The sequence below is a fragment of the Rattus norvegicus genome, chromosome 5, assembly GCF_036323735.1.
Source record: "Rattus norvegicus strain BN/NHsdMcwi chromosome 5, GRCr8, whole genome shotgun sequence".
Lineage (NCBI taxonomy): Eukaryota > Metazoa > Chordata > Mammalia > Rodentia > Muridae > Rattus > Rattus norvegicus.
In genome coordinates this window covers 62,055,693-62,078,731 of record NC_086023.1, presented here as the reverse complement: position 1 = coordinate 62,078,731, position 23,039 = coordinate 62,055,693, and the positions used below count along the sequence as shown (strand labels likewise).

The 23,039-nt window shown below is 47.9% G+C and overlaps 1 protein-coding gene across 12 annotated transcripts; it reads left to right on the top strand.

The window, feature by feature from the left end:
* Positions 1-8,393: 8,393 nt before the first annotated feature.
* Atosb (atos homolog B) lies at positions 8,394-22,078 on the top strand. Of its 12 annotated transcripts, XM_063287374.1 has the most exons (11): positions 9,478-9,624; positions 10,071-10,145; positions 11,176-11,299; positions 17,618-17,761; positions 18,009-18,977; positions 19,517-19,575; positions 19,731-19,836; positions 19,957-20,115; positions 20,337-20,405; positions 20,503-20,678; positions 20,806-22,078. In XM_063287374.1, the coding sequence occupies exons 5-11, from the start codon at positions 18,084-18,086 to the stop codon at positions 20,957-20,959; spliced, it is 1,617 nt and encodes a 538-aa protein (XP_063143444.1). In that variant the 5' UTR covers positions 9,478-9,624; positions 10,071-10,145; positions 11,176-11,299; positions 17,618-17,761; positions 18,009-18,083; the 3' UTR covers positions 20,960-22,078. The 12 variants fall into 12 exon arrangements, with proteins under 12 accessions (XP_038965454.1, XP_063143443.1, XP_038965455.1 ...); XM_063287373.1 differs by lacking the exons at positions 10,071-10,145; positions 11,176-11,299 and adding an exon at positions 8,482-8,537 and having other exon boundaries at positions 9,474-9,624; XM_063287371.1 differs by lacking the exons at positions 10,071-10,145; positions 11,176-11,299 and adding an exon at positions 8,942-8,996 and having other exon boundaries at positions 9,474-9,624.
* Positions 22,079-23,039: the final 961 nt, after the last annotated feature.

Below are 23,039 nucleotides of genomic sequence, written 5' to 3'. Positions count from 1 at the left end.
AGGTTCACCTTTAGATGTGCTTTCCTTCCCAGCATCCCCTCCTGTTTGAAGTCCCTAAGAGCCACCGTGAGGTTCTTCTGGTTCTGTCTGACCTAGAAAAGCGTAATCATTTCTTTTTCTTCTTCTCTGTCTTTTTCTTTCAACTGGCCAGAATCTAATTAGTCTCCGTGCTTCCTTATGCTTTTTCTTAAGCTCTCCTCTAGGTGGGGCTGTCTGACACCCAGTGGTTTACCTCCTAGCCCATCTTCTCCGCCCTCCCCTGCCGGAGATGCTAGAATCTTTTCTGTTTGCCTTCTGTTAGATATCAGTCCTGGACTGAGCTGCCTATTTAATTTATCAAAGAGGACCTGGCCGCCAGTTTCTCCCTGCGTCCCTCATTCCCCACCTGTTATAGGGCCCTCCTGGCTGGCACGCCCTGCCCAGAACCTGCGCTGCTCTTCTCAATATTATCCGCTTTGGTTACCGGCTCTTTGTAGTTTTGGGTCTCTTGGCTGCTGTACCTAGTTCTTCTCTCTTCCCTCCCCTGCCCCTCCCCCCTCTCCACGTGGCACAGCTCAGTCTGTTCATAACCACTCTGGACCCTCCCAGATGTCTCTGCCTCTGAGTATGCTCTCTCACATGGCTACAATAAACCTCCGCCATATGTAAGAGCAATCATATCTTTTTCCTTTTTTTTTTTTTTTTTTTTTTTTCGGAGCTGGGGACCGAACCCAGGGCCTTGCGCTTGCTAGGCAAGCACTCTACCACTGAGCCAAATCCCCAACCCCATCTTTTTCCTTTTTATTCCTTTCTTTTCATTCACATTCCCTTGGATTTTCTTTCTTAAACTCTAATAAATTGTACTCGAGCTTTTTCTGTCTTTGAGTCCATTTTTACTTATTTTATTTTCAAGATTTATTTATTTTACGTATGAGTACAGTGTTGCTGTCTTGTCTTTAGACGACGCAGCAGAAGAGGGCATCAGATCCCATTACAGATGGTTGTGAGCCACCATGTGGTTGCTGGGAATTGAACTCAGGACCTCTGGAAGAGCAGTCCGTGCTTTTAGCTGCTGAGCCATCACTCCAGCCCCTTGAGTCCATTTTTAATTATTTTATTAATGAAAATGAGGTCCCGAGAAAGGACCCCAGTTTTCTGTTATGGTGAAATGGCTATGCTGGGATTTCCCACCCCCACCCCCCAAGATCTTCAGACACACTTCTTTCCTGTATTTTAATTGGCAGAGAAAATAAATCTGTTCCTGACCCCAGACAGCATCTTTTTGCTCTCGCCTCCATATAAACACTGGGATTACAGGTGTTCACCACTCTACCTAGCTGTACTCTGACCTTTAAAGCACTATCCTTTTCTTTAATATATATGAATAATAATATATGTGATAAATATTGCAGTGTCCACAGAGCAATGGACACTGAGGGTGTTGGATGACGTGGAACTGGAGTTACATTTTTTGAGCTGCCATGTGAGTACTGACAATTGCACCCAGGTCAGTGTTTGGAAAAACGGCCAATGCTCTGAACTGATGAGCCATCTCTCCAGTCCTTCTCATAGAATATTCTCTGAAAGTCTCCTTCTCTCAAGTTCATAGAAATTGGTTTCTTTAAAAACAAACAAAAACACACTGAGGGATGCTGCCCTAGGAGGTTAGGGTGCAGACCAGTTACAAGAGGGAGAGGGGCTGGGAATATACTGTCTTCTCAGAACTAGAGTTTGGTTTACGGCACCCATGCTCACAGCTCCAGCTCTAGGAATCTGACACTCTCTCTGCTAGACTCCTCAGGCACCTGGGCTCACATGCTCAGACCATACAGCTTTTTTTTTTTAATTTTAAGGAGAGGTGCTGGAGAGATGGCTCTGTGGTTAAGAACACTGACTGCTCTTCCAAAGGTCCCGAGTTCAAATCCCAGCAACCACATGATGGCTTGCAACCATCTGTTAACTTACATATAATAAATAAATAAATCTTATAAAAAATTTTAAGGAGAAAGAAATGGCTCTGAAGAGGAAGATCCCATTCAGTCAGATTTCCCATCTATTGTTTGTTTGGGTGTGTGTGTGTGTGTGTGTGTGTGTCATAAAAGCCATTTGCACTTCTGAGCCCTTGAAGATAGTAAATTGCACTGGAAATGTCTCCTCTGTTTTCCTCTGGGCCAACCTTAATTAGACCTGTGTCCTTCTCACCCATTTCTTTTGTGGTTAATGTTTGAAGACAAATCTTGCTACCTATCTCTAACTGATCAAGTACTATGTACTCCAGGGTTCCTTGAACTTGCAGCAATTCTCCTGTTTCAGCATCAAAGGTACTGGGGATTATAAGAATGTGTTCCCAAAGCCTGCTCCTTCCGCCAGTATCTGACTTCTGGATCTTCAGCGGAACAGAGCAGATTGATTCCAGTAAGAATTTGATGCCACTGTAGTTGAGGACTTAAGTTCATTGAAGACACCATTAATGAGATTGGGGTTCTAGATCAGTGGTAGAGCGTGTAGCTAGTTTGAGCAAGGCCCTGGGTTCCATTCACAACCAGAAAGGAAGAGAAAGGCCTAACTAAAGCTAGGTTCTAGCCTAGCACTTTAGTGGCTGAGATAAGAAGATCTTAGAGTTCAAAGACAGACTGCACCACAGTGAACTTTTTTCTTTTTTTTTTTTAATTTTTATTTTTGTTTTGAGAGACATTGAGACAGAGTTTGTTTCTATAGCCTTGGCTGTCCTGGAAGTAGTTCTGTAGACCAGGCTGGCCTCAAACCCACAAAGATCTGCCTCAAACAGGGAAATTGAATTAGATCCTCAAGGAGGTACTGCCACATGTGCACTACAATAGATGAAATTTAAAAGATTGGCACCAAACACTGGCAAAGGGGAAAGGGTGGCAAAAGTGTAAAACAACTGCCATCTATTGCCTCAGAAAATGGAACTGCTACAATTTCTTCAAGAAACTATATTGACTGGGAGCAGGACAGTTAAGATGGCTGCTCTTCCAAAGGACCCAAATTCAATTCCAGCACCCACAGGGCTTTTTACCATTCTTTGTAACTCCAGTCCTGGGAATCCAATGCCCTCGTCTGGGCTCTTCAGGCACCCAGGAACACACAGAGACATATACAGGCAAAACACTCATACATACAAAATACCAACACAACTACTAACAATGACAAAATGTTTTTTATTATTTATTTATTTTAGATTTTCTTGAGACAGCATCTCACTATATGCCTGGCTGGCCAGGAGCTCACTATGTAGACCATGCTACCCTTGAACTCACAGAGATCTGCTTGCCTCTGCCTCCCAAGTGCTGGGATTAAAGGCATGCACCACCATGCCCCTCCCCCTTGAAATTTTAAAAAGAAAAAATGTCATCAGTATTTACAGAGGTTGTACACATATGGTCTGTGACTCAACTATTCTGCCCCAAAGTATATGTCCAAAGGAAGTACATGTATATCAGGAAAGATTCTCTTAAATGTGGGCTGGAGAGGTGGGTCAGTGGTTAAGAGCACACTGGCTGCTCTTCCAGAGGACCTGAGTTCAATTCCCAGCATCACATGGTGGCTCACAGCCATCTGTAATGGAATCTGATTACCTCTTCTGGTGTACATGAGCGCAGAGTACTCATATACATAAAATAAATACATATTTCCCTAAATGTATATTTCTCTGTATTGTGGTTTACCTCATGACAATTTCCAAAGACTATGAACAGTGAGAATTATTTGTTTTCATGACAGGAGTTCTCTGTTGTAGCCCTGGCAGTCCTAGAACTCAATCTGTGAACAGAATGGCCTTGAACTCAGAGATTCTCCTACTGATAAGTTATTTTCCACTGGTGAAATGAGGCAATTCAAGCCAAATTAAAGTATTTAAAGGCAGATTTATTGAGGGAAGCCAATTTGGGGCAGGTTCACGGGTACCAAGGAATGAGGCCAGAGAAGTCACCATGGGAAGGGAGAAGTAGAAGGGGGAAGAGAAAGAAAGAGCGGTGTGCATTCAGGGAGAGAGAAAATACAGAGAGAAGGACAGGGAGATTAAAATGTCTGGATTATATAGGGAGGAGCTTCTGGGGGAGGGGAAGCCCAGCCCCTGGGCTGGAAAGTTTGGGACAGAGGGCAAACTATGCCAGCCATAGTCTGTAACAGGTAAAGACTGAGGGATGCTAGGAGAACCTGGAGACCAAGTCCACTTGGTATATAAAATTTTCTCCTCAGCCATTTGTCAGGGGTCTGAACCCCAACACCTACCTCTGCCTCCTGGGATTAATGGGATGCTGGGATCAAGGACGTGCATCACTACCACCTGACAAAGAGTGAGGATTTTTAAAACTAATTTTTCCAGTTTCCCTGCATAGCAGGTACCTGAAGTTTTTACATTGCCATATCAATTCCCTCTGCTTAAGTATGTTAGAGGCGATATTAGTTTCCTGTTGCTGCTATAACAAATCATCAAAGATACCTGTGAGATAGCTCAACAGGTAAAAGTGTTTGCCACCTAGCCTGATGACCTGAATCCAATCCTTGACTCACATGGTTGAAGGAGAGAACCAAATTCTACAGTTGGTCCTCTGCCGTCTCCTGACGAGCTATGGCATGTGTGCCCACACATGTAAACACACACACTATAAATAAAATAAGTGTAATATTTCAAAATTAATAAAGAACTGCATGCCTAAAAAAAACACTCATTTAGGGGGACTGGAGGGATGGCTCAGTGGTTAAGAGCACTGACTGCTCTTCCAGAGGTCCCGAGTTCAATTCCCAGCAACCACATGGTGGCTCACAACCATCTGTAGTGAGATCCAATGCTCTCTTCTGGTGTGTCTGAAGACAGCAACAGCATACTCATATAAATAAAATAAAAACACTCATTTATTACTTCATATGTATTTTCTTTTTTTTAAAGATTTATTTACTTCATGTATGTGAGTACACTGTTGCTGTCTTCAGACACACCAGAAGAGGGCATTGGATCCCTTTACAGATGGTTGTGAGCCACCATGTGGTTGCTGGGAATTGAACTCGGGACCTCTGGAAGAGCATTCAGTGCTCTTAACCACTGAGCCATCTCTCCAGCCCCTCATATGTATTTTCAATCACAAATCTGAAAGTGGGTCTTTCAGGGAAAAATTAATGTGTTGTAAAGTCATCACACATGCCTGGCAATTGTGTAAGTGCTAAGGATCTAAATTCTGGCCCTCATGCTTACACAGCGAACATTTTACCCACTGAGCCACTCGCCAGCTGCTAACTTTTTTCCCCTTTAGGACAGGGTCTCACATAACCCAGGTTTGTCTCAAGAGGTTTAAGTAGCAGAGGCTGCCCTTGAACTCTTCTCTCCTCCTGAATCTATCTCCACAGTACTGGGATTACAGGTTTCTAGAACATTCTGCTCCGACAGACTAAAGGAGAATCTTAGATTCCAGAGGTAGTGTTCACATACATGACTCCTGTTCTCAGGAGTCTGAGATTGAGATTCAAAGGTCATCAACAGTCAAGCTGTCACCACCAAGGAAGCCTAAGGAGACTTCAGATAATGTACAATCCTAGAAGGAATCCTGACACAGGGCCAAAAAACCCCTACAAAACTCTATAAAACATGGATACTAATCAATCGTATTGTACCAATATTGTTCCTTTAATCATAATAAATCATGACCCATATGCTGTATACTAGTAATAAGTGAGACTTGATAATAATTAGACTGCTAACCTGGGATATACAATGGAAACTGGGTTTGTGGTATGTATGGGAACTATCCTATTTTTACAAGATTTCTGTAAATCCAAAAAGGAAGTTGTTCTAGAGCTGGTGAAATGGCTGACTGGGTAAAGGGTCTTTGCTTCCAAGCCTGACAACTTGAGTTTGGTCCCTAGACCCCACAAAGTGGAAGGAGAGAACTGACTCCAGTTAATCTATCCTCTGATAGTCACACGTTCGGTGGATGAGCATATACACACACACACACACACACACACACACACACACACACACACACACACACACACACTAAAAACTTAGTCTGTTGGCAATCCTTTTTTTTTTTTTTAAACAAAGTTTCTTTATATAGCCTTGGCTGTCCTGCTATGTAACCAGACTGACCTCAAACTCAGAGTGTCTGCCTGTCCCTGTCTCCCAAATGCCAGGATTAAAGGTTTGTGTCACCATGCCCAACTTTGGCACAATCCTTTAACCACACACTCAAAAATCATGGGCCTGGGGGCTGGGGATTTAGCTCAGTGGTAGAGCGCTTACCTAGGAAGCGCAAGGCCCTGGGTTCGGTCCCCAGCTCCGAAAAAAAAAGAACCAAAAAAAAAAAAAAAAAAATCATGGGCCTGAATCCAATCTGGGATTCATAGGGAGACCCCAAGTACAAATGAAACTTAATTTATCTAAATCTATAGTTAGTAAAAACCCTGAAATTCAGAGGGTACCTGGGCAAATTCAGAGGGTAACCTGGGCATCTTCGACCCTGTGCTTTTTTTTACCGCATAAAACCTTTCCAACTTTAATTGTGTAAGTACTTATATAATTGTCTAAGTATAGTTTTTAGAGATTTAACTATGCAGATGCACCTGCAGGTACTGGCAAAAGCCCAGACCAGCCAAAGCTGGAGAGATGGCTCAGAGGGTAAGAGGACTCCATGCTTTTCTAGAGGTCCTGAGTTCAATGCCCAGGAACCACATGGTGGCTCACAACCATCTGTAAAGGGATCTGGTGCCCTCTTCTGGTATGTCTGAAGACAGCTACAGTGTACTCACATACATAAAATAAATAATTCTTTTAAAAAAGAGAAAAAAAAACTTTTTTAAAAAAGAAAGGAAAGAAGGAGGAAAAGCTACACCCACCATTAAGTCCCCTGAACTGGAGTTACAGGCAATTTTGAGCTCTAGTCTATACAAAGTGGCAAATGCTCTTGATCACAGAGCCATCTCTCTAACCCCATATAAGTAGATTTCTTTTTTTTAATGGTTTTATTTATTATTTTATTCATTTATTTATTTATTGTAAGTACACTGTAGCTGTCTTCAGACACACCAGAAGAGGGCATCAGATCTCATTATAGATGGTTGTGAGCCACCATGTGGTTGCTGGAATTTGAACTCAGGACCTCTGGAAGAGCAGTCAGTGCTCGTAACCACTGAGCCATCTCTCCAGCCCATAAGTAGATTTCTTAAAGATGGAGAAATTTTTTTCTTTTTCCTTTTGTTTCCTATGTAGCATACCTCTGGTGCTTTTCTTTTATCCAGTGCTCTTTACCACCCCAGCCCAGCCCAGAAACAACTGAGACATAAAGGATCTATGTCTCTCTATCTCTCTGTCTCTGTCTCTCCGTCTCTCTCTGTCTCTCTCTCTGTGTCTCTCTCTGTCTCTCTCTGTGTGTGTGTCTCTCTCTCTCTCTCTCTCTCTCTCACACACACACACACACACACACACACACACACACACCCCACAAATTAACTAAAGCTAAAGTCACAGATCCTAAAGAATCAGAGCCTCCATGAACTTCTTTGTCAGAACCAAGCCTATCAAGCTTCAGGGAGGCCCCAAACTGGGTCTTTGGGTACCCTCATTTAGTTCTGCAAGAGTCCTGTGCTGCCATCTGCTGGTATGTGGGGTACATCTTTCTGCCCTCCGTATTTCCCGTGGAGGACTCAAGACCTAATTAAATTGAAAAGCATTGACTTCACAGAATTTCTTCTGTACCTTTACAATGCAAAATATCAATGTTAGGCTTCCATAGCACCATGTTGATACTTTTACAGTATCGTTTGTTTTCAGTTGTGTGTTTTTTTTTTCTATTTGTAGGGAGCTCTTTGTTTATGCTTGGTAGTCTTCTTTTGCTAGAGAGATCTATTGCAAATATTTTTCCTCGCTCTGCGTCTTGCCTCCCACTTTCGAAACAAGGTCACATATTGCCCTGAGCCACCTCAACTGAAATAGATATGACTTCTGCCCATTCCTGAATCCAGATCCGACCACATAGTTTAACAAACCTGAAGGCCCACTGTTCAAATTCTTCCACTTTTTACAGAACTCTGTGATTATTTTACACTGTTGCAAACCTCACTGATCTCCTTTAGGACAAATACTCATTACTAACTCAGTAGTCCTTACAGTAGTCCTCGAGTTCCTCAAGTAGCTTGCTCACACCGATACAACTTCAGGAAGAGGAAGATGAGAGAGAAGCCAGTTTACAGTAGAAAGGAATCTTTAGAGGAAAAGAGAGGAGAAGAAAAAGGAAAGGGAAGAGGAACAGAGAGGAGAGAGAGAGAGAGAGAGAGAGAGAGAGAGAGAGAGAGAGCGCTTTTGCCCAAATCTCTGGCTTGTCACCAGCCGCCGGATCTGGTCAGTTTGGGGTTGTAGCTCGCTGGTCAGCCAAAGCCCCGCAAAGCCCCGCCCTTCTGGACCTGTCATCACAGAAGCCGCACGTGGCCGGGGTGGGACCTCAGACGACCTGCAGCCATCACTTTGTCTCCTCCGTCATCTGTTGGGGCCGCCGGCGCCAATCACAGCCAGCCGACCCGGGCCAAGGAGCGTGTGCGCCCTGGTGAGCCAGGACGGAGAAGGGGCGGGGGATAAAAGTCACTGCATTTGGAGGGGACAGTGTTCCTGTGAAAGGAACCTGAAACGGGTTCCAGCAGGCTGGAATCTGAGGGGGGTGGGTCCCGGTGACAGGCGGAGATACCAAACGGGGGCGGGAATCAGTGGTTGGGTCTCAGGAAAGCAGAGGATCCTGGGGTAATGCAAAGAAGACGAAGGGGCGGAGTCGTGGAGGGGCGTGGTCAGGGCTACAGAGGCGGAGTCTGAGGGATTAAAGAACCCGGGCAAGGGGACGAGCTCCGGGAAGGTGGGAACTCGGACAAGGGAGAGGGTGGGCCGGGGCGTTGCGGGGGCGGGGCTCTGACCCAAGGGGAGAGGTTTGCAGGCCCAGGCTGCAAGGAGGGCTGCTCAGTCACTGTCCCAATCCACTACCTTCTCAAGTGCAACAGGACCCACGGAACTACAGGTGTGGGGCGGGGTGCGTGTGGAAAAAGGACAAGGCCGAAGGTGGGCTTGGGCAGAGCTGAAGTAGGGACTACCGCTAGCGAAGAAAAGAATTTGGAGATTGTTGCTTTGGAGTGGGTGAGGCGGGATTGAGGGAGCAGTTAGGGGATCAATGTGTGAACAAGGAGGTGTACTCTTGGGGCTGTTGTGGGGGAAGGGCGAGAGTGCTTTGTGAAAGTGGGAGGTACACTGTTAGGGAAAAGGATCGCTGTCTGATGTGGAGGATTACAGGTGATACTTGAGCGATTCGGAGGAACTTCGGGAGAATGGGGTTATATGTGGTGGAGACGGACTGGCGTTCCAGCGTATGGGAGAGTAGATGGGGTTGTGTAGAGAAAGAGGGGCTGGGTTGTGGGGTACTGTATGAAAGGCAGGAGCTGTAGCCCCTCCTGCTGGGGAGAATCTCAGCACTTCTAGAAAGTAACATTTTGCATTGTAGGGACGCCAGGAAGACATCTGTGATCTATGTTCTAGGAGTGAGCAGATTTAGCAGAACAAGCAGCCAGTCTGGTGTTACTGGCTGCTGAGCTCCTGACCCCACCTTCTGGCATGGGTACACAGAAAGCAAGCAGGCCCTCCTGGCCACCAGGGTTTGTGTGACGGTGTCTTTCTCCTACCTTGAATCTGTAGCTAGCCCAGACTAGGGTCCTTTCCCCGAAGTGTCTCCCGGAACCCTTCTGTCACTGGGTTCCTGTCAATCTCCTATCTAGTTCCTGTTCCTACAGAAGCTTGCTTTGGTCTCTGCCCACCCCACCCCACCCCCTGCCCTGCCCTTATGTTCTGGGTGTGCTCATTTCCCACTTCCTTCCTCGAACTGTGGCCTGGCCTGGTTCTTGCCAGTCTAGGATCTATGACCTGCTCCTGACTCTGTACTTAATGGCCAGGCATGCTGTAACCAGCATGGCGGCTCAGATCCCACTCCCACCACCACCACCACCCCTGCCAGTAAATCCCAAGTGACTGGTAGCCACATTTTACCTCTTGCCAGAAACTGATTTTTCTCTACCTTTGTCCTTCCCTGGGTGAGGAATCATAGGATCCTCAGCAGTTCTGGGGGTCCTCTAGGAGAAATGCTGAGAAAACTGAAAGTCTTCGCTGTGTGCTTTGAGAGGTGGGCACTATAATAAACCTGACCCGGGAAGGGTATAAGGCTCTAGCCCAGCTAGGGGATGAAGAGAGAATGTCTCCCTAGTCCAGGCTTAGAAGTAAACTCTCAGAACAGACATTGGGGCCCAGGGACTTGTACTGCCACTGTTCTTTTTGCCTCTGGGTTGGCTTGGAGGGGGTGGGGAAGGGCTGCCTTCCACAGCGTGACTGAATGAGTGTGACAGTGTTGCTGAAAGGGGCCCCAAGCCAGCCTTCTCATACAACCACCCAGTTGCTGAGTCTGGCTGAGAAAGGGAGGGGTGTTCAGGACAGACAAAGCCCTGGGGTAGGGTTGGGTAAAGAAGGGCAGGCTGAAGCCTTTTGAGGAGGCACCGATTTCTATGGCAACACTGCTTCCCAGACGCTCTCTGTCAGAGAGGGGCGGGCCTAGGGCAGAGGCATTCAGGCTTCCTCAGGGGTAGGGCATTGCTTGTGAGTGGGTGGGGCATGAAGAGAAGGGGCAGCAGTTTGCTATGCTGAGTATATTGCTTTTCTGCTTCGGTGCCAGCAGCAGGAATTCAGTTGCTTAAGCCCATCCTCTGTGACGAACAAGAATGCACAGCAGCCATTAGGATGTCCTCCATGGCCATTGTTTAAAGGAATCCTTATTTGTTTGTTTTGCATTTGAGACAGGGTTTCTTTTTTTCTTTTTTCTTTCTTTCTTTTTTTTTTTTTTTTTTTTTTTTTAGTAGCCCAGGCTGGTCTCAAACTCACTATGTAACAGATGATGACTTTGAACTCCTGATCTTTGAACTCCAGATGTTAGGGGAGATATGCACCACCAAAACCAGCCCAGAACCTCTCGTTTTACAAATGTGCACATTTTATCACATTTGTGGTAAAAAATAAATAAACAAACAAACAAAAACAACAACCGGTCCCTAAAGCTTCATAGTGAAAGAACAGGAGGTAAGATCCAGATTTTAATAGTGCCGCTTATTATCTGACCTATTGTGTGCTTCACTAAATTTTATTGAGTTCCTTTTATATGCCAGGCTCAGAGAATGTTGGTACAAAGAACAGAGTTGCTGCTCTTATGGAACTTCTAATAAAACAAGAGGAAAAAGAGGAGGAACATGAGGAAGAGGAAGAGGAGGAAGAGGAGGAGGAGACGACTATGTATGTTTGTGAGAAATGAAGTCTCTGGGTGCTGGTACATGCCTATAATCACAGCACTCAGGAGGCAGAGGCAGGTGGATCTCTGATTTTGAGACCAGCCTAGTCTACAGAGTCAATTCCAGGACAGCCAGGGCTACACAGAGAAACACTGTCTCTGAAATCCAACAAACAAGCAAAAAATTAAGTAAGCTAGTGGTAGCTGCTATGTATTTAAAAAGAGGATCTGTGTGTAAAAGCACCTCCAAGCCTGGTGATCTGATTTTAATCCTTGACCCCATGGTGACCCCATCGTGACCCTATCGTGACCCCATAGTGAAAGGAGAGAACCAAGTTCTTCAAGTAGTCCTCTGACCTGCCCACACACACACACACAGAATGAGATGATGATAATGATGATGATGATGATGATGATGATGACGACGACGACTATGATGATGAAAAAGAAGAAAAAAATGTTTGTTTCTTTTTTAAAGAGAGGGTCTTACTATGTATGTAGCCTTGGCTAGCCTGGAGCTCCATGCCTAGGTCAGCCTGCCTGCCTTTGTCTCCTTTGTGCTAAGATTAAAGGCATATGCAGTCATTCCCAGCAGTAATTTTTTTTTCTTCTGTTTTGGTTTGAGACAGTGTTTCTTTGTGTAGCCATGGATGTCCTGGAACTTACTTCGTAGACCAGGCTACCTTCGAACTCAGGTCTGCCTGCCTCTAGGATTAAAGACATGTGTCCTCCACCACGCCCAGCTCTAAAAAAATTTTTTAAACATAATTCAGCATTTGGAAGGTGAGAACAGAAAGATCAAGAGTAAAGGATCATCCTCTGACATACAGTGTGTTCCAGGCCTAAATTACACGAGACCTTGTCTTTAAAAAAAAAAAAAAATTTTAAGTCAGGCTGTGTCCAGTAGCACACACCAGTATTCTCAGCACTGTAGAGGCAGAGGCAAGAGATAGCTGGAGTTACTCAGTCTGAGCTACTAGAAACTCTGTCTCAAAGAAACAAAGCAGAAACAACAAACCCCCACAGTGACCTGTAATCCCAACACTCTGGAGGCAAGGCAGGAGGATCATGAGTTCAAGGTCAGCCTAGGTTATATAGCAAGGCCTTGACTCTAAAAAAGAAAAAAAAATGCAAGCTAAGATTTAGAGCAACTAGGTATGACCTCATGCATGACTGAACTATGCTCCTTTCCCTAGGGCATACTGAGGCCTGGAACATTTTTTATCCTGACTCCTTTAGTGTTCCCACTCTGATCTTTGTAGAAAACTAAAGCCTGAAATTATAGTTAGACAGAACAAAGGAGGGCTGCTGAGAATTATTCCTAAGATATTCTGTCTTTCTGTCTTCCTAGTGAGCTTTGCTGAGGCAAATACATTCTCATATTGATTCTTCACTTGTGTTTAGGGCTTTGAGACTTTAAAATCCTGCTCCTTCATACAGGGAATTCAATCTTAGGGAGCTGGTTTGTTTTATTTTTTTTAAGAGTTTCCTACTCATTAGAGGTAAGGAGAAAGAATCCTAGAGGACTGTTGTTTGCTTGTATTACTTGTAGAACCCAGAGAGGAAGTAGGGAGGGGGAGGGGAGGGCTCTTTTTACAGTGCAGCAATAAACGAATGGTCCTTGGGGCTCATCGCATAGGCAAAGCACAGGCCTTTACTTCTTTTGGTTCTGCTGTTTGTTCCATTTCTGTGACTGAGAAAAGGCCTGAGTTGGTGACAACCTGTCTGACCCACTGATAAGTTCAGAGGACAAGGTAGACAAGGCTACCCATCTTCTCAGGTTATCTCCAGAGCAGTCCCTCTAAAAAGTGTCTATGAATGTCCAGGCCTTGCAAAAATTCCACCCCGATTATTTACAGAGCTAAGGACAAAGGTTAGGGATGCTTATTCTGCTACTGCTTAATTTGGCTGGCTCTGGGCTGGGCCTGGGGCCCAGTGACTCAAGGGGAGCTTGGTGAGTTTCGAGGGAGCTGTGAGTCATGAAGACTAACTTGGTCTCCAGACTGACTCTGGGCAGAAGGCCTTTTAACTCACTGCTGAGGATACTCTGCTTCCTTGGAGCAGAGGTCTGTTAGCAAAGAGTGCTCCAAAGCCTGATCCGTGAAGAGTTTTGAGCCCAACGGATGAGGCCTGAATCCCTGAAATTTAAATGTATTTTTATCTCAGGAGCCTCCTGGGGTCTCCAAACAAAGGCAAAAGGGAGGGGGGTGCGAATGCCATCTTTCAGTATGGATGGAGATACGGTACGACTTTAGGTCTTTTTTTGCCTGCTTTTGTAGAAAGCTTACTAGATAGCAACAACGCTCTTGGAGCTCTATTTCGGGATGGGGTGGGGGGATGAATGGGCTTGGGGTTATGTGTGGTTGTGTTTGGTATGAGTTGGAGATTGTTGAACTGTATCTGTGAAAGCCCTGGAGCTTCCTATTAATTTACTTAAGAACAGGAAGTGTGGAGGAGAAAGATTTGTTGAGCGCTGAGAGGATGAAGTCTGAATGAGGTTAAATGACAGGGCAGAGAATTGCTTAGGACTTGGACAGAAAAAAGGGTTAAGGAGGTGGGCGGGGCGACATTGGGTAGGCCTGCCCTTATGTGGACCAATAGGCGTGCGCCCCTTGGAGAGGGCGTGACTCACGCTTGAGGTTGCTGAGAGGCTGGCCTCCACTGGACCAATGAACATAGTTGTTGCCCTTGGAGGGTGTGGTCTGAGGGGGGCGTGGCAGCCGTGGTCGCAGTGCTGGGGGTGGCTGGGCGCTGGGCGGGGCGGGCGGCCCCATCAGCTGGTAGGAAATGGCCTGTGAGTCAGAGGGGCAGCTGAGTCTGCGGCGAGGAGCCGGGGCGGCCCCGGGGAGGGACCGTCGCAGGGAGGGGTGCAACAGCAGCTAGAGGGGCTGCGTACGCCAGAGCCCGCTAGTGTTGCACACGAAGCTGATCAGAGAAGAGCCAAGCAGAGCAAGGCTCTCAGCCTAAGCCACCCTTTGTCTGGGTTGGGGGCCCGTAGTAGGGGGGACTGGTTATCCGAGGGGAGGGACAGGGATCGGAACGGGGACGGGACGGAAGGGCCCGGAGCAGCGGCCACCGCGGCGGAGCCAATTTGGGAGTGGGGTGAGTGTGTACTAGGTGGAAGGATCAGATCTCCAAAACCTCTGCACGGTATGGGGCCTGTCCCAGCCTGTGAAGAAGGGATGAGAACCGACCTGGGAGGCTGAGCAGGGGGTGGGGGGGAAATCGTCCAGGACAAGGAGTCCAGGAGCCAAGGTGAGTCTCCGTGTCTGAGTTTGGAGGGGTCCCTGAGGTCTGCTCCCTCTCTATTAAGGGTGAAGGGCTCTAGGCCAGGAGTCAGAGGGAGGGAAGGTGAAAAGCAGAGATTGACCTTTCTACTCACAGCAGTGGTCTTGGGAACAGTCACCTTAGCGTGTATAGACATGTATGAGGACAAAATGTACAGCAGTGAGCAGCGGAACTCTGCCTAGGATAAGAGTGGAAAACACATGGATAGGAATTCTTCCCCCACCTCGTTAGGGTAAAAATGGGTGTCTTGAAACTGAAGGGAAGGATAGAATGAGCCTAGGTGTTCTTCCTGTACCACAACCTCTCCCACCTCCCAAGTCTAACAAGTATCTGAGGGTACAGACCTCATGGTATTCTGGGACTTGTTGTTTTTGCTGACCTTGCTCTCGGCATGTTGGGAGCTGTAGTCCTTGGCAGCCACAGTCTGGCACAGCTGTTTAATGCCAGCTGCTGCCCATCCCCAGTGTAGAGGGCGAGGTTTGGCTTATACTGGCCTGTCCCCTCTCCCTGCAGTCCTTCCCCATGAGTCAGCTTGAAGCTGGGTGGCAGAGGAGTGAGTCTTAGAGCGTCTCTGGACAGGGAGGGAACTAATAGGGCTCTGGATTAATGAGCAGATGCCAGGCATGCTGGGGTCAAGTAGGGCATCATGTCATCACCTGGCTTCCTTGAGGCAAGAGCTCAGGAGGGCAACTGAGATGACCTGGAAATTGGGGTGCTCAAGAAAACGCCCTTCTTGAACTTTAAAGCCTGGGTGGAGAACAGGCAGGGAAGAAATGAGAACAGGTTATACTCTCATGACACTGCCACTACTGACGTTCTCCACTTTCTAGCCATCTCACCCACGGGAAGGACCAGAATATTCTTAGGATCTCATTCAAAGGGGGACCTGGCGAAATGGCAAAGTATGGCCTGAAAGGAAGGCAACAGTTGATGTGGGAGAGTTTCTCAGTCCCTAAGTGTAAATGTCACCTTTCTCTCCGTCTCCTACAACCACATGAGCTGCTGCAGTTTCCCCCTGTACAATTAATCTCTCCACTCTTCACCCGTAGTGTTTCTCTACACTGTCAGGACTGCTGACCAAATCACTAGTGCTAGTATTTAGGCTTTTTTGAATTCTGATGTGTGTTTCTCCTGAGCTTGAAATGGGACTGGGGAAGAAACACAGACCCATCCTCAGGTGTGACATAATCAGAAGTAAACGGAAGTATTACCGGGTTACAGAAAGTAGTTAGTGGCACTGTCTTATGGAAGTCTGAGATGAGAGATCTTTTGGAGGGGAATGACTTTGAGATATCCGTGAAAGAGGGGTGGGAAAAGGTATTTTGTTATATTTGTTGGGCTTGGTTCTAGTTTTTGTTTTGTTTTGTTTTGTTTTCTGGAGACAGGTTTTTCACTGGGCTGGCTTTGAACTCAGAGATTTGCCTGGCTGTGCCTCCAGAGTGTGTGAACTAGCGTGTACTACCACCCTTCAGCTTCTTTGTTGGTTTTGTGTTTTGTCTGAGATAGGATGTCTTGTAGCCCCGTCTAACCGTCTGACCTTAACTGTCTGGTGGAGTGTGAAGGCCGGCTGTAACCTGTTTTTCATTTGTTTCTTTTTGTAATTTTTGTTTTGTTTGATTTTGACAGAGGACCTCTCAAAATGTAGCTAGACTGGTTTAGATCCTCCTGCCTCAGCCTCTAGCATTATGATAAAGGGCATTATGGTTGGTATTCCTCACAGACTGCTGACCAAATAAGGATGACAGTGGGGACTGTTGGCCTTCAACTTGACAGTCTGGTCACTGAAATATTGGCTAATGGTCTGTGAAGACCATTTTTGTGCCATGGCAACAAAGAAATGCTTTAGGTTTTTTTGAGTACTGGTTGTGCCTGAGGGGGAGGGGCATGGGGAGATACTCCAGTTGTTTCTAGTTGACTGCTTGCTGCTTCCTTATCTCTGGTTTGCAGGGCCTGGGGGGAGGGGTGGGAACTATAAAGTGCCTTCTGACAGTTCTCTCCTTCCATCCCTTGTTTTTGGTTAGATTTCTTTTTTTTTTTTTAAAGATTTATTTATTTATTATATATAAGTACACTGTAGCTGTCTTCAGATACACCAGAAGAGGGCATCGGATCTCTTTACAGATGGTTGTGAGCCACCATGTGGTTGCTGGGAATTGAACTCATGACCTCTGGAAGAGCAGTCGGGTGCTCTTAACCGCTGAGCCATCTCTCCAGCCCTAGATTTCTTTTTTTGTTTTTTTTTGTTTTTCTTTTTTGGGGGTGGAGGGGTTAGGGGGTGAAGGTAACAGGGTTTCTCTGTATAGCCCTGGCCATCCTGAAACTCTCTCTGTAGACCAGGCTGGCCTTGAACTCAAAGAGACCGGCCTGCCTCTACCTTCCCAGTCCTGGGATTAGAGGTGAGCACCACCAATCCCAGCACCACCACTGCCCCGCTTTGGATTTCTTTTCTCTGTTAAAAAGACAGATTTCTGGGGAAAGTTAGTATTTTAAGTGTGAAGGGCTGGCCTGGAGCTGACTTGGGGTTTGTAGTTGTGTGATGGGGTGTGCCTATCTGCATGACCTCTGCTCTTAGCACTCTGGAGTCGCACTTGCCCCTTTGTATAGACATATGGAGATGAGTTGTGTAATTGGAGGGCCTTGAGTAAGAGAAGAACACTGTTACCCTGTCCACCTACTAGCTGACATGGAATCTCTCTGATCTTTGAGGCATCTTACCCCTCCCCCCCTCCCCCACCCCACTATGCAGAGCCACTTCCCAAGATGGAGGCCTTGACAAGTGGTTCATCTTGCCTCTACTCATTTCTCACATCCTTAAGACAGTCAGCCAAGACTTGCTTCTGTGTTGAGTCCTCAGGTAGCCCAATTCTTATGCATGTGCCCTAGGTCTCCAGCCTGCCCCTTCTATTCCTGAAGAGTTTATCCCAAAGCGGGAAGATATCTTGGTGTATGTGCCGATATAGTAGCCCATATTAGTGTTGGGGGGATCTTACCATTGGCTGCAGGGATCCCAGCTTATATTTCCTCTTTTCCCTCAGGGTCCAACTGAGCCCAGGAGCTGCGCGGAATGGTGGCAGTCACCTTGCCGGTGCAGTGGGCATGGACCAGACTGCAAGCTAGAGGGACAAGACATCAGACAGGAAAAGAGGACACACGCCCAGGCTTGAGGCTTCTTCATCGGGGTAACTTCCAGGAAAGAGGGGAGGGGTGTATTGCAAGTCCAGTAGGAAACTGGAAGAGAAGGTGTGCCCCTCCCAGGAGTTCCGAGAGTGGTCTCTGACTTTCATTGGTCTGTCCAGGGATTTGGACAACTTTACCCCCAACAAATTGCTCAAAGTCATCTGTTGAGGAGAGAGGGAGGATCTGAAACTCTGCTGGAAGAAAGAAGACTCCTTGATTCTCCTGACCTCCTGTTTTTCTTTCCTACAGATGTCCCCAGGCCTCCCAGCCCAGGCCCAGCATAAAGGCCGTGTGGGGGGGCCCCCCTGACCCAAGGGGGGCTTCATGCGCCACGTGCAGGCGGAGCTGTCTCCATCCTCAGAGCCAGAGGCTGGCCCTTCACAGCCTCCAGTCACACAGGGGACCCTCCAGGGTGGCCTGCTCATGGGCTACAGCCCAGCAGGGGGGGCAACATCCCCCGGGGTCTACCAGGTATCCATCTTTTCCCCTTCAGCTGGCGTCTCCGAGCCTCCTAGGGCTCTGAAGCGGCCGGCCCCTTCCACTGAGGGTCCCCGGGAGCTGAAGAGAGGCCCTGGGCTGGGGGCCAGAGAGGGACTACCCCCCGAAGAACCATCTACTGTGGGACTCGTGAGCCCAGAGGGACTGGGTCTGGGACTGGGTGTGGCTAGCCAGCATTTCTCCCACCATGGCCTCCGTGTTGTGGAACAAGGAGGTAGTGCCACCTCATCTTGGACTTCAGGGACCCAGAGTACCCCCTGGCCCTCATCAAATGCTTCCTGCAATACTTTGCACACCAGAGACTGGGCTTTCCCAGATCAAGGGGGACAGGGGTGCCTGGGGGAGTCTCCAGGGCCAGCCCCTTCAGGCCAGCTGCACACACTTGACACTGATTTGCACAATCTTGCACAAATAGGGGGTAAGAGCCCAGTGGCTAGGGTGGGCAACGGGAGCAACCCTTGGCCTAGGGAGTCCCATGGAACTGCCAATGGGCACAGTCCCGAGCACACACCCCCTGGCCCTGGACCTCCAGGCCCCTGCCCCACCAAGCGAAGGCTGCTGCCTGCTGGAGAAGCCCTTGATGTCAGCTCTGAAGATGAGGGACCAGCCCCTCGGAGGCGCCGGGGAACCCTGGGCTGCCCTCTTGCTGCCAATAGTTCTGATGCCAAAGCCACACCCTTCTGGAGCCACCTGCTGCCTGGGCCCAAGGAGCCTGTTTTGGTAAGCCAGGGAATAAGTTTGTCTATTTCTTTTCTTTCCTTTTCTCTCTTTGGAGACATGGTCCTATGTATTCCAGGCAAACCTGGGGTTGCCAGAGTGACCTGGAACTACTTCACCTTCCAGGTGTAGTGTTGGAATCAGAAAAGGCACGCGCCAGCACACCTAGTTAGTGTATGTGTACTGTAGATTGGGTGTAGATTGAACCCAGGGCTGTGTGCCTGTTACACAGACACTGCAAACTCCGAGCTAGATCTCCAGTCTCCTGGTTTTGTTTTCTGAGACAAAGCCTTAGATAGCCTAGAGTGACTTCAAACTCTCTATGTAGCCAAGGATGAGTTCCTCCTCTTGCCTCCACCTCCTAAGTGCCATCTTATATGTTTACACACTAGCCTACTCTCATCTACTCCTAAGTAGGCACTGTGTAGGTGAAGGTGGAGGAGACCATTTGAGATATTCTTCTGAGGACTTCTAATATGTCCTTGTCCCAAACTATGTCTGGCTTTCACACGAAGTCTCTGTTCTCAATATTTTCACCATAGGACCCAACAGACCGCAGTCCCATGGGGCGGAGGCTGAAGGGCGCCCGTCGCCTGAAGCTGTAAGTAATCAGGTGCTCCCTCTCCCCTGGTCATGAAAGCAAAGGCAGAAGTCTGTAGTTTTTTCCAACACTATATGTAGTAGGGAACACCCAAGGACTGGAGACAGGGACACTCAGAAGACTCAAGCCAACCACTGTGTCCCTTCTTTTACCAGAAGCTCCCTTCGAACTCTCCGGAAGGGGCCAGGCCTGCTGAGCCCTCCCAGTGCCTCCCCCTTTCCCACCCCTGCTGTCAGCCGTACCCTGCTGGGCAACTTTGAGGTAGCTCGTTTGGGGCTTTGTGATTAAGGGTCCCTGGGAGGAATTCGATGGTGGAAAGTGCCTCAAACGGACAAAGGATTGTCGTCACTCTCAGATGTGTCTACTCCACCCTAATCCCAGGAATCACTGCTTCGAGGACGCTTTGCACCATCCGGCCACATCGAGGGCTTTACTGCAGAGATTGGAGCCAGCGGGTCTTACTGTCCCCAGCATGTCACACTGCCTGTCACTGTCACCTTTTTTGATGTTTCTGAGCAAAATGCACCGGCCCCCTTCCTGGTATGATATGAAACTGACCCCAAAGTTACCTCAGAGGGCTTGGGCGGCAAAAGGGATTTCTTCTATGTTGTTCTTCCAGGAGTGAGTCAGGGTAAGATGGGAAGAATTCAAGTAAAGGGTGGAGCCACGCTGGGGGGAGGGGGTTGCTACAGAGCTGTCCACAGTGCTCATGACTGACTTTTCTAGTTCCTACCCTGGCTAACAGTTCGTGATCTTCCTAGGGAGTCGTGGACCTGAATCCTCTGGGGAGGAAGGGTTACAGTGTGCCCAAGGTGGGCACCATCCAAGTGGTAAGTGAGGGAGTGCCGGGTGCCCTGAGAGAATTGATATGGGAAGAGAGGAGAATCAGTCAGTTGGCCCTACCAACCTGGACTGTCCTGTCCCCAGACCTTATTTAACCCCAACCAGACTGTGGTGAAGATGTTCCTTGTGACCTTTGACTTCTCGGACATGCCTGCTGCCCACATGACCTTCCTGCGCCATCGCCTCTTCTTGGTGCCTGTAGGTGAGGAGGGAAATGTTAGCCCCACCCACCGCCTCCTCTGCTACTTGCTGCACCTCAGGTAAGCAAGCACAGGACCCTGGGAGAGCTGGAGAAGCTCAGGTATCTATCTGTTCCCTACTCTCAAAGAAGATCTCCCCTTTCTTCTCCATCTGCATTCTGACTTGGATCACATTGTCTTCCCTCAGGTTCCGGAGCTCCCGCTCAGGTCGCTTAAGCCTGCATGGAGATATCCGCCTGCTTTTTTCCCGCCGGAGCCTGGAGCTGGACACAGGGCTCCCCTATGAACTACAGGCTGTGACTGAGGCCCCCCATAATCCACGTTACTCACCTTTGCCCTGATTGCAAGCGTTCTGAACCTAGGTGGGCCCAAAGCCTGCTACCCTGCTCCATCCTGGACAGGGTAAACTGTGGAGAAATGGCAAGAGCCCCTTCAGGCTTGAATTAAAGTCCTCACCACGCTCACACCCAAATTAATCATTTGGGTGTTTAAAGCTTCGGTCTTTCCATACCCTATCTGCTCTGGGTACTCCATGTGCCTGTCCCCTCCCTTGGGTTTCCCAGGCCAGCTTAGGTAGTAGGGAGGGACCAGAGCTACCCTGAGATTGTCCCAAGTTCCCAGGCAAGTAACGCCAGCGTTGCCTCCCTGTCCTGGGCAGGGGCCACTTATTATTTTATTTATTTTTAATTTATAATTTATTCAAATTGGATTGCCTTGGTGACCTCCCAAACCTGATAATTGGCATCACCCCACTCTCAGATATTGCTCCAACCTCAGGACTTGAAGAAGCTGATGTCGGGGCAAGGGGAGAGCTGCTCTCCTCTGGCTAAGGGCAGAGGGTTTATTCCAGAGGAACTGAGTCACTTAGCCAAAGACTCAGCTTCCCTCGTTTTTCCCTATTCCTTTTCCCTTCCCTGCCCTTCAACCCATCTTCGAAAGCCAGTGTGTGTATGTGTGTGTGTGGTGTGTGTGTAGTGTGTGTGTGTACAACTGTGTGTGTGCACCCAAACTTGGGTTTGTGTAGGGTGTGTTGCGCGAGAGAGAATTGAGTGTATGTGTAACACAGGGGTTTAACCACCTCTTACCTAGGGCTCAGACTCAGTTGTCCCTCTCCTCCTGCCTTTGTCTCCTTGCTTTGGTGTCCTGACTGAGGAAGGTGTCCAGGGACAGAGTCAGGCCTAAGGACTGGGGAACCTCCTCTTACCTGACCAGACTCTGACCCACCTACCTCAGCTGGGATGAGGGGTGCCCCTCATTCAGTCATATGGTTCCCAGTTACTCCACTCCCCACTTAAGACTCTGACCCAGCCTCAACCCTTAACTCTTGGGGCTTGGCTGAGGGGAACAAGCATTTGCTGAAACTTGAAAAACAAAACAAAACAAAAAACAGGAAAAATTGTACCTGGTACATTTTTTAAGGGAAAAAAAATAAAGAATAAATTCTTGTTTGGAAACTTGAACTAATCTCTACTTTTTTTCTATATTCAAAAGAATGGAGATTCCTAAAGCTGGAATTCTGGCAACAGGCTCGAACCCATAAGATCTTAGGCTAAGCTAAGCTGAGTCTTGGACCATAGTCTTATTCCTTTTCATATGGTGCTGGGGACTGGATGGTTTGTAAAGTGAAGCTATAGAAGCTAAACTATGAGGATCCAGATGTTCACACTGATTCTGTAGTTTAGCCTCTCAGAACCTCAGTGTCTGTATATGTAAAACAATGATGAGGATGATGAGGATGATGAGAGTGACATACAGGTCTCTTAAAGCTTGTATTTGAGAGAGCCAGAGACCTGAGCAAGGTGACAAGTTCCAGACAAAAATGAAAGGTTGAGGATCTTTGTTGCCCTCTGTATGTAAGGGGAACAGGCCTGACCGTTTCTGGCTCAGAAAATATGAAAAGAGCTGTTGATGCCTTGGGAAAGAGGGAAGGGAGAAATCTCCGCCCAGTCGTAAGGCAAAGTTAGGCCTCCTGGTTACCATGACAACGGGAATGGGGTCAGTCCCCAGTGGGAGACGGGCACAACAGTATGACTACCCAAGAATGTCACTATGGCAACCACGGCCCGCTAAGGAGCGCGAATCCATTGTCGTTATGGTGACAGAAGAGGGCAGTTACACAGGAGCTGGAGGGTAAACTGAGTCACGGCTGTGGCTACTGAATTTGGTGGGCGGTGTTTCTGTACCACTTGCAGACAGAATATTGACTCAATTTGTACCACAACGCCTAGGAGCTTCTTAGTTTTTGAGAACCAGGACAAACTTGCACTCTCGGGCTCTCTCTTCAAAGTCTACGTTTCCCAGGGAACGATTTGACGTTCGCCAACTAGTGGGGGCGGGGGTTGAGGGGTGGAATAAGACGCCGGAAGTACGTCGGGCGGAGTGGAACAGCCAAAGGAAGGGCTCGGGTTTAGGCTTCAGGAG

Coding starts and splice junctions, on each gene's coding strand:
- Atosb (XM_039109526.1), top strand. CDS start 18,084: ATGCGCCACGTGCAGGCGGAGCTGTCTCCATCCTCAGAGCCAGAGGCT. Junction 19,837..19,956: donor CCCTGCTGGGCAACTTTGAG/GTAGCTCGTTTG, acceptor CCCTAATCCCAG/GAATCACTGCTTCGAGGACG. Junction 20,679..20,805: donor TGCTACTTGCTGCACCTCAG/GTAAGCAAGCAC, acceptor GTCTTCCCTCAG/GTTCCGGAGCTCCCGCTCAG.